Source organism: Anomaloglossus baeobatrachus, chromosome 6 (assembly GCF_048569485.1).
Source record: "Anomaloglossus baeobatrachus isolate aAnoBae1 chromosome 6, aAnoBae1.hap1, whole genome shotgun sequence".
Classification (NCBI taxonomy): Eukaryota; Metazoa; Chordata; class Amphibia; order Anura; family Aromobatidae; genus Anomaloglossus; species Anomaloglossus baeobatrachus.
The window spans coordinates 34,284,289-34,295,557 of record NC_134358.1 but is presented as its reverse complement, the minus strand read 5'-3'; the positions used below and the strand labels follow the sequence as shown (position 1 = coordinate 34,295,557).

The following is an 11,269-nucleotide window of genomic DNA, read 5'->3' as shown; positions in this document are numbered from 1 at the left end:
CCTTCTTACCCCACTTGTGGTTTGTAAGGTTGAGGTACCCATTGCGGGTACGGAGGCTGAGCCCACATGCTGTTTTCCTTCCCCATCCCCCTGAAGGGCTCTGAGGAAGTGGGATCTTACCGGCCACCAAGCCCTGAGGCCGGGCTCCATCCACAGACCCATAGAACCTGCTGGATGTGGAGCGGGAGTGCCGTTCAGGGACAAGGCCCTGCAACTTTCAGGTACTCTGTGTCCCCGTATGGCAGGCCACGCACACCCCAGGCTTGCTGGGTGTGCTAGTGCGCCGGGGACTGTAGCGCTGTGCGCTGGGCTTATAGTCCCCGCAGATTACTGGGGGACTTTATGTGTGTGGATCGCCGCGCCGACCGCCCCTGGAGCGGCGGCGCAGCTGCGACTTGTAGTGCGCCGGGGATGCGCCGACCCGCGCTTTTACGGCGGCGGCGCTTCTAACTTTAGTCCCCGGCTTTCTGCGCCCTAGCTCCGCTTCGTTAACGCCCCCCACCCTGTCAATCAGGGTAGGGGAGAGACGTTGTTCAATCGGCAGCGCCGAGGGCTGGAGCACGATTTACATGCTCCAGCCCTCTCACTGAGCACAGTAGGACACAGGCTTCGCGCTTTTTCTCTGTGCACGCCCTAGGCCCGCCCCCAGGCTTGCAGCTCCCCAGGACGCCGGCAGCCATTATACACATGCAGTCTGGCTGGAGAACGGACGCAGGCTCTGGGGGACCCAGGCTAGGGGTTTCTGGCGACCACACACCCCGCGCTAAGCGGGCGGTAAGCAGCACATACGTGCGGCCCCACTAGTGCCACAGTGTTATATTTTTCGCTGTACCATAGACACTGCTGTGTCTAGATATATTTATATACTGCACTGTAAGGTCGCTTCTTGCTGTACACCCTATATTGCTTTGAGGAGACAACAGCATGTCATCCGCAAAACGCAAGGGTGCCAAGGCACGGGCTGTATACACTGCTTGTACAGCATGTGGGGCTAATCTACCAGCAGGCTCCAACGACTCTCATTGTGTGCAATGTTCAGTCCCAGTGGCACTTCGTCAGCCAGAGCCTATTGTGGTGGTAGCCCAGGCAGAGACGCCTGTGAACCCTGCCCCGGTGACGGGGACAGAATTTGCAGTCTTTGCTAATAAAATGTCTGTGACTATGACAAAAATCCTGGAGACCTTGCAGTCCAGGCCAGTTGCTCAGACCATAGACACTGCTGTGTCTATGTTCCCCGGTCCCCCTCAGTTGGAACTAATCCGTACTTCAAGGGGGTCCCAGGCATCACAGGCTGAGGGCTCTGACTCCGATGACAGTCCCAGTCCGCCTAAGCGAGCTCGCTGGGAGAGACCCTCCACGTCATCACGCGGATCAGGGTCTCAGCGAGAAGGGTCCCTATATGAGGGTTCAGAGGTGGGTGATCAGGAGTCTTGTCCTGACGCCGCACTCAATTTGGATACGCCAGATGGTGACGCCATGGTAAATGACCTTATAGCGGCCATCAATAGGCTGTTGGATATTTCTCCCCCAGCCCCTTCTGCAGAGGAGGCAGCTGCACAGCAGGAGAAATTCCATTTCCTGTATCCCAAGCGTAAATTGAGTACTTTTCTGGACCACTCTGACTTCAGAGAATCCATCCAGAAACACAATACTTATCCGGACAAGCGTTTTTCTAAACGCCTTAAGGATACACGTTATCCTTTTCCCCTGACGTGGTCAAACGCTGGACCCAGTGTCCAAAAGTGGACCCTCCAATATCCAGGCTTGCAGCTAGATCCATAGTTGCAGTGGAGGATGGGGCTTCACTTAAAGATGCCAATGACAGACAGATGGACCTTTGGTTGATATCTGTCTATGAAGCTATCGGCGCGTCGTTTGCTCCAGCATTCGCGGCCGTGTGGGCGCTCCAAGCTATTTCAGCTGGTCTGGCACAGGTGGACTCTCTCATACGTCCAGCAGTGCCGCAAGTGGCGTCCCTAACTACGCAAATGTCTGCGTTTGCGACCTACGCTATCAATGCGGTACTGGACTCTAGAGCCGTACCTCAATGGCATCCGCCAACTCTGTAGTTTTGCGCAGAGCCTTGTGGTTAAAGGAATGGAAAGCAGATTCTGCTTCTAAAAAAATGTTTAACCAGCTTGCCATTATCTGGAGACAGACTGTTTGGTGAGCAATTGGCGGAAATCATTAAACAATCCAAAGGTAAGGACTCCTCCTTACCCCAGCCCAGATCAAGCAAACCTCCACAGAGGAAGTGGCAGTCAAAGTTTCGGTCCTTTCGAGGCTCGGGCAAGCCCCAATTCTCCTCGTCCAAAGGGACTCAGAAAGAGCAAAGGAGCTCTGATTCCTGGTGGGCTCACTCACGCCCCAAGAAAGCAACCGGAGGTACCGCTTCCAAGGCGGCTGCCTCATGACTTTCGGCCGCCTCCCTCCGCATCCTCGGTCGGTGGCAGGCTCTCCCGCTTTTGCGACATTTGGCTGCCACAGGTCAAAGACCGGTGGGTAACAGACATTTTGTCTCACGGGTACAGGATAGAGTTCAGTACTCGGCCTCCGCCTCGGTTCTTCAGAACTTCCCCAAATCCCGACCGAGCAGATGCCCTTCTGCAGGCGGTGAATTCTCTAAGAGCAGAAGGAGTGGTGGTCCCTGTTCCTCTTCAGGAACGAGGTCAAGGTTTTTACTCCAATCTCTTTGTGGTGCCAAAAAAGGACGGCTCATTCCGTCCTGTTCTGGACCTAAAACTGCTCAACAAGCATGTGAACGCCAGGCGGTTCCGGATGGAATCCTCCGCTCAGTCATTGCCTCAATGTCTCAAGGAGATTTCCTAGCATCAATAGACATCAAGGATGCTTATCTCCACGTGCCGATTGCTACAGAGCACCAACGCTTTCTACGCTTCGTGATAGGAGACGACCATCTTCAGTTCGTAGCTCTGCCATTTGGTCTAGCGACAGCCCCACGGGTGTTCACCAAGATCATGGCGGCAGTGGTAGCAGTCTTGCACTCTCAGGGACACTCTGTGATCCCTTACTTAGACGATCTACTGGTCAAGGCACCCTCTCAAGAGGCATGCCAACTCAGCTTGACTGTTGCACTGGAGACTCTCCAGACGTTCGGGTGGATCATCAACTTCTCAAAGTCAAATCTGTCACCGACCCAATCACTAACGTATCTTGGCATGGAGTTTCATACTCTCTCAGCGATAGTGAAGCTTCCGCTGGACAAGCAGAGGTCACTACAGACTGGGGTGCAGGCTCTCCTTCAAAGTCAGTCGCACTCCTTAAGACGCCTCATGCACTTCCTCGGGAAGATGGTGGCGGCAGTGGAAGCGGTTCCGTTTGCGCAGTTTCATCTGCGCCCACTTCAATGGGACATTCTCCGCCAATGGGACGGGAAGTCAAAATCCCTGGACAGGAAAGTCTCCCTTTCCCAGACGGCCAAGGACTCTCTGCAGTGGTGGCTTCTTCCCACCTCATTCTCACAGGGAAGATCCTTCCTACCACCGTCTTGGGCGGTGGTCACGACAGACGCGAGTCTGTCAGGGTGGGGAGCAGTTTTTCTCCACCACAGGGCTCAGGGTACGTGGACTCAGCAGAGTCCACCCTTCAGATCAATGTTCTGGAAATCAGAGCGGTGTATCTTGCCCTACTAGCCTTCCAGCAGTGGCTGGAAGGAAGGCAGATCCGAATTCAGTCGGACAACTCCACAGCGGTGGCATACATCAACCACCAAGGGGGGACACGCAGTCGGCAAGCCTTCCAGGAAGTCCGGCGGATTCTGATGTGGGTGGAAGCCACGGCCTCCACCATATCCGCAGTTCACATCCCCGGCGTAGAAAACTGGGAAGCAGACTTCCTCAGTCGCCAGGGCATGGACGCAGGGGACTGGTCCCTTCACCCAGACGTGTTTCAGGAAATCTGTCGCCGATGGGGAAGGCCGGACGTCGACCTCATGGCGTCCCGGCACAACAACAAGGTCCCAACCTTCATGGCACGGTCTCGCGATCAAAGAGCGCTGGCGGCAGACGCCCTAGTGCAAGATTGGTCGCAGTTCCGGCTCCCTTATGTGTTTCCACCTCTGGCACTCTTGCCCAGAGTGCTACGCAAGATCAGATCCGATTGCAGCCGCGTCATACTCGTCGCCCCAGACTGGCCGAGGAGGGCGTGGTATCCGGATCTGTGGCAGCTCACGGTCGGCCAACCGTGGGCACTACCAGACCGACCAGACTTACTGTCCCAAGGGCCGTTTTTCCATCGGAATTCTGCGGCCCTGAACCTGACTGTGTGGCCATTGAGTCCTGGATCCTAGCGTCTTCAGGATTGTCCCAAGGGGTCGTTGCCACCATGAGACAGGCTAGGAAGCCCACGTCCGCTAAGATCTACCACAGAACGTGGAGGATATTCTTATCCTGGTGCTCTGCTCAGGGAGTGTCTCCCTGGCCATTTGCATTGCCTACCTTTCTTTCTTTCCTGCAATCTGGGTTAGAAAAAGGTTTGTCGCTCGGCTCCCTTAAAGGTCAGGTCTCGGCGCTATCCGTCTTTTTTTCAGAGGCGTTTGGCACGCCTTCCTAAGGTGCGCACGTTCCTACAGGGGGTTTGCCATATCGTACCCCCGTACAAGCGGCCGTTAGATCCATGGGATCTGAACAGGGTACTAGTTGCCCTCCAGAAGCCGCCCTTCGAGCCTCTGAGGGAGGTTTCACTTTCTAGACTATCACAGAAAGTGGCTTTTCTGGTAGCGATCACATCTCTTCGGAGAGTGTCTGAGCTGGCAGCGCTATCATCCAAGGCTCCCTTCCTGGTCTTCCACCAGGACAAGGTAGTGCTGCGCCCCATTCAGGAGTTTCTCCCGAAGGTGGTATCCTCTTTTCATCTTAATCAGGATATCTCTTTGCCTTCGTTTTGTCCTCATGCAGTTCATCGGTATGAGAAGGATTTACATTTGTTAGATCTGGTGAGAGCACTCAGAATCTACATTTCCCGCACGGCGCCCTTGCGCCGTTCGGATGCACTCTTTGTCCTTGTCGCTGTAAGCGCAAAGGGTCGCAGGCTTCTAAGGCCACCCTGGCTCGATGGATCAAAGAACCAATTCTTGAAGCCTACCGTTCTGCTGGGCTTCCGGTTCCATCAGGGCTGAAGGCCCATTCTACCAGAGCCGTGGGTGCATCCTGGGCATTGCGACACCAGGCTACGGCTCAACAGGTGTGCCAGGCAGCTACCTGGTCGAGTCTGCACACTTTCACCAAACATTATCAGGTGCATACCTATGCTTCGGCGGACGCCAGCCTAGGTAGAAGAGTCCTGCAGGCGGCAGTTGCCTCCATATAGGGGAGGGCTGTCTTGCAGCTCTAACATGAGGTATTCTTTACCCACCCAGGGACAGCTTTTGGACGTCCCAATCGTCTGGGTCTCCCAATGGAGCGCCGAAGAAGAAGGGAATTTTGTTACTTACCGTAAATTCCTTTTCTTCTAGCTCCTATTGGGAGACCCAGCACCCGCCCTGTTGTCCTTCGGGATTTTTGGTTGTTTTTCGGGTACACATGTTGTTCATGTTGAACGGTTTTCAGTTCTCCGAGGTTACTTCGGAGTGAATTTGTTTAAACCAGTTATTGGCTTTCCTCCTTCTTGCTTTTGCACTAAAACTGGTGAGCCAGTGATCCCACTGGGGGTGTATAGCCAGAAGGGGAGGGGCCTTACACTTTTTGGTGTAATTGCTTTGTGTGGCCTCCGGAGGCAGTGCTATACACCCAATCGTCTGGGTCTCCCAATAGGAGCTAGAAGAAAAGGAATTTACGGTAAGTAACAAAATTCCCTTCGTTCTCTAGTACTTCTCCCCCTCAGCATCTCACAATATATACAGTGCAGACCAAAAGTTTGTACACACATTCTCATTCAAAGAGTTTTCTTTATTTTCATGACTCTGAAAATTGTAGATTCACATTGAAGGCATCAAAACTATGAATTATCACATGTGGAATGAAATACTTAACAAAAAAGTGTGAAACAACTGAAAATACGTCTTATATTCTAGGTTCTCCAAAGTAGCCACTTTTTGCTTTCATTACTGCTTTGCACACACTTGGCATTCTCTTCATGAGCTTCAAGAGGTAGTCACCGGAAATGGTTTTCCAACAGTCTTGAAGGAGTTCCCAGAGATCCTTAGCACTTATTGGCCCTTTTGCCTTCATTTTGCGGTCCAGCTCATCCCAAACCATCTCGATTGGGTTCAGGTCTGGTGACTGTGGAGACCAGGTCATCTGGCGTAGCACCCCATCACTCTCCTTCTTAGTCAAATAGCCCTTACACAGCCTGGAGGTGTGTACGGGGTTATTGTCCTGTTGAAAAATAAAGGATGGTCCAACTAAACGCAAACCGGATGGAATAGCACGCCGCTGCAAGATGCTGTGGTAGCCATGCTGGTTCTGTATGTCTACAATTTTGAATAAATCCCCAACAGTGTCACCAGCAAAGCACCCCCACACCATCACACCTCCTCCTCCATGCTTCACAGTGGGAACTAGCCATGTAGAGTCCATCCGTTCACCTTTTCTGCGTCGCACAAAGACAAGATGGTTGGATCCAAAGATCTCAAATTTTGACCTGGATGCAGCCCCTCGGTGAGGACGACGGCCGTTTCGCCTGTAATTAGGCTTCTACGGGTCCACCGTTTTAAGGTGGAGGGCAATATCAATAGGCTAAAATATCAAAAAGTATTAGCTACCTCTTACATTCCCAATCATAAAAGAGTCAAATTCTGCAGGAGGATGGTGCTCCATCTCATACATCCATCTCTACAACAAAGTTCCTCCTGGCAAAGAAAATCAAGGTGCTCAAGGACTGGCCAGCCCAGTCACCAGACATGAACATCATTGAGCATGTTTGGGGTAGGATGAAAGAGGAAGCTTGGAAGACAAAACCAAAGAATCTAGATGAACTTTAGGAGGCATGTAAGACTGCATTCTTTGCTATTCCTGATGATTTCATCAATAAATTGTATGAATCATTGTTGAACCGCATGGATGCAGTCCTTCAAGCTCATGGAAGTCACACAAAATATTAAATATGGCTCTAATAGCACCACAACTTCATTCACCAATGTTATGCAACATATCTTTGTATTAGAAGTTAATTATTTGTTTGATTTTCACATTACTTTCTGTGGGCGACAAAACTTTTGTCTTGCCAAAATCTGACCTTTCTGTGTTCATTAAACAATCGATATTTCAGCTTTGCAGCAACTTTATTTTCATAACCTAAACCAAATTTGGGAGGGTTTCAGCTTTCAAAAGAGTAATTTATAAAACCATTGGATGAATTTATAGTCAGGTGACCCTTTTCTCTGTTTCGCAGCCCTGGAGCCCCATCCTCTGGCTTTACTGACCACCTTGGCGTTACCAAATAACTTGAAATCGCCTAAAGGAAGCAAGAAGAAGAAATCCTCTGGTGTCCCGAGCACGGAAATTACGGAGACATCATCTGCTGCTGTTGTGGAAAATAAGCTCCCCGATAATTTGCAGGAAAAGATACAAAAGAAAGTGCATGATAAAGACAAGCAGCCCGAAATGGGTAAAGTACTTGCATTGTTTACATTTTTTACATTTTTCTATACAAACAAGAGGAAAAATTACACAGGCTGCCAAAAGAGAATCGCTCTGGGGTGAAGGGGTTAAAGGCCATTTTACACCAATGCAAACTTAATAGGGCTAAATCATCGTTAATGCGCATACACAGGGCGATGATACATTTGTTATCCCGTTCCGACCCATTCATTTTTATTTCACAATTTGACCCCAGGGGATTTTTTTTTTTTCTTATTTGCAGTTCATGTAGTTAACTTTTTTTTTTTTTTTTTTTATGACACTTCACATAAGAAAAAAAAAATGCAAAATTGCATGATCCATAAGGGGTTAATATTGTGTGCAGTTTGTTTTGTAAAATCTGGTTTATCCCAGTGTCCCTTACTTAGTTTTTTTTTCTCTTTAGTTGTAAAAACAGAGAAGAAAGTAAAGACCGAAGATAAAACGTCTTCTGCCGGTAATCTTATTTTTTTTTTTCTCACTTTCGATTATGGGACTTATCAAAGCATTGATGCATGGTCCATCTAGCAAGAGCGCCGGCCCTTTAAATGTAGAGGCGTCGCCAGTGTAGATGCTGTAACAAAGGATTAATTAGTGCAGATGGGGGCGGTCTCACAGCTGGGAAAGTAAATGGGATGATGGTGAAAGGGGACGCATCGCTAAATCAGTCCCTCTGGTCTCAAGATTCATTGCTGTCCCAGAAGCGGGACCTCTGGGGACCGCAATATCATGACATAGTGGGGGAGAGCCCTTAAGTTTGAGTTTTTCTCGCAGGTAAGAAGAAAGAAAAAGACAAAGAGAGGAAAGAAAAGAAGGAGAAGGATCACTCCAAATCCAAACAGAAGAAGAAGAAAAAGAAGAAGAAGAAAAGTAGGCATTGATGTGTTTTTAATTCTTTGCCTTAAGGGGTTGTCCGCCAGATTATACATAAGCGTCGCTGACAATGTTACGACCTCACACACCAGGCGAGGTGTGCACACAATCCACAGGTACTGTGCGTGTGTGCTGCTCCTTACGGTAAAACACATGATATCATACATGTATCTCAGTAGGTGTGTGCGGCCGTTACGTCACCGGCACCTCCGACATGGCAGAGAGTAGCGCTGAAATAACACTTTCAACCCCTTTCACCATACAAAAATAAAGCTCAAGACACCGAGGGGTCTATAAATGTGCAAAATAACAAGCCGAAAACTATTTTTTTTAAATAATGTAAACAAAATGTAAAGAAAAATAGAAACAAAATAGATGTTTAAACTGCCTAATTTTTGTAATTTTTATTAAAAAAAATTATATATATACAATATAATAATTGTATATACAATATAATAATAATTATAAGTATATACAATATATATCTATATCTACACACATATATATATATATATATATATATATATATATATATATATATATATATATATATATATATATATATATATATATATATTTATATTTTTATATACCGTATTTATCGCTTTATAAGACGCACCCCAAATTTAGACATGTAAAAAAAAGAAAAATGGGGTCAGTCTTATACTCCGGTGTTCTCTTACCGGAGGGGGGCAGAAGTGGTGGTGAAGCGGGGTCACAGGAGGCAGAGGTTGTGCTGGCAGGCGCGGCAGATCAGTGGCAGCGGGGTCCGTGGTGGCAGGTGCGGTGGTGTCCGTGATTGCAGGTGCGGTGGTGGCAAGCTCGGTGGCGTCCGGGGTGGCAGGAGCCGCGGGACACTGTGGTGGCAGGAGCCGCGGGGTCCGTGGTGGTGGCGGCAGCAGCGGGTGAGTCGTGCAGCAGGCCTGTGCAGTGAGTGTCCCAGTGTCCGCGGTCCCGGTTCAAATGATGGCGCCTGGAGCGGCGCGTGCGCAGATGGAGCTCTCATCCAAGAGCTCCATCTGCGCACGCGCTCGCTCCCGGCGCCATCATTTGAAACTGGGACCGCGGACAAACTGGGTAACTTGTTGCACAGCCGTCTGCCCCGCACGCACAGAGTGGCAGCCAGCAGGCTGCCCGCCCACCCTGCGTACAAGCGGCCGGGTACCTGTGCTTGCGTGCGGGTGCCTGTGTGAGGGCGGCAGCCGGCTGCTGCCGCACACAGCACCTGGCTCCCGCCCGCACACAGCACCCGGCTGCTGCCCGCACGGGCACCTGGCTGCTGTCCGCACGGGCACCCGGCTGCCGCCCGCACACAGCACCCGGCTGCTGCCCGTACGGGCACCTGGCTGCCGTCCGCACGGGCACCCGGCTGCCGCCCGCACACAGCACCCGGCTGCTGCCCGCACGGGCACCTGGCTGCCGCCCGCACACAGCACCCGGCTGCCGCCCGCACACAGGACCCGACTGATGCCCGCACGGGCACCCGGCTGCCGCCCGCACACAGCACCCGGCTGCTGCCCGCACGGGCACCTGGCTGCCGCCCGCACACAGCAGTCGGCTGCCGCCCGCACACAGCACCGGGCTGCCGCCCGCACACAGCACCCGGCTGACACCCGCACGGGCACTCGACTGCCGCCCGCACACAGCACCCGGCTTCCGCCCGCACACAGACACGGGTACCCGGCTGCCACCGCACGCAAGCACAGGTACCTGGCCGCTTGCACGCAGCCACAGGCACCCGATCGCCGCACAGACAGGACACCCAGGTACCGCTATATTCGGATTAGAAGACGCACCCCCCATTTTCCTCCCAAATTTTTGATATATATAATATATATATTTATAATTATAGCGAGAGAGATGTTTAAATTGCCTAATTTTTGTAATTTTTATTAAAAAAAAATATATAGTGTATATGTATATGTGTATATATGTATATGTGTGTGTGTGTATATATATATATTATACAGTCATATGAAAAAGTTTGGGCACCCCTATTAATGTTAACCTTTCTTCTTTATAACAATTTGGGTTTTTGCTATTTCAGTGTCATATATCTAATAACTGATGGACTGAGTAATATTTCTGGATTGAAATGAACTACTAACAGAAAATGTGCAATCCGCATTTAAACAAAATTTGACCGGTGCAAAAGTATGGGCACCTCAACATAAAAGTGACATTAATATTTTGTAGATCCTCCTTTTGCAAAAATAACAGCCTCTAGTGGCTTCCTGTAGCTTTTAATGAGTTCCTGGATCCTGGATGAAGGTAGATTTGACCATTCCTGTTTACAAAACAATTCCAGTTCAGTTAAGTTTGATGGTCGCCGAGCATGGACCGCCGCTTCACATCATCCCACAGATGTTCAATGATATTCAGGTCTGGGGACTGGGATGGCCATTCCAGAACATTGTAATTGTTCCTCTGCATGAATGCCTGAGTAGATTTGGAGCGGTGTTTTGGATCATTGTCTTGCTGAAATATCCATCCCCTGCATAACTTCAACTTTGTCACTGATTCTTGCACATTATTGTCAAGAATCTGCTGATACTGAGTTGAATCCATGCGACCCTCAACTTTAACAAGATTCCCGGTGCCGGCATTGGCCACACAGCCCCAAAGCATGATGGAACCTCCACCAAATTTTACTGTGGGTAGCAAGTGCTTTTCTTGGAATGCCGTGGTTTTTTGCCTCCATGCATAACGCCTTTTTGTATGACCAAACAACTCAATCTTTGTTTCATCAGTCCACAGGACCTTCTTCCAAAATGTAACTGGCTTGTCCAAATGTGCTTTTGCATACCTCAGGCGACTCT

The 11,269-nt window shown here is 50.0% G+C and overlaps 1 protein-coding gene across 1 annotated transcript in view; it reads left to right on the top strand.

Annotated features, from left to right (window-relative positions):
* The window catches only part of PHF20L1 (PHD finger protein 20 like 1), a 162,697-nt gene that overhangs the window by 124,829 nt on the left and 26,599 nt on the right, over positions 1–11,269 (top strand). The window contains exons 12-14 of the mRNA XM_075352848.1: positions 7,351–7,566; positions 7,984–8,034; positions 8,352–8,447. Coding sequence (XP_075208963.1) covers positions 7,351–7,566; positions 7,984–8,034; positions 8,352–8,447 — 363 coding nt within the window. The remainder of the gene's footprint in view (positions 1–7,350; positions 7,567–7,983; positions 8,035–8,351; positions 8,448–11,269) is intronic.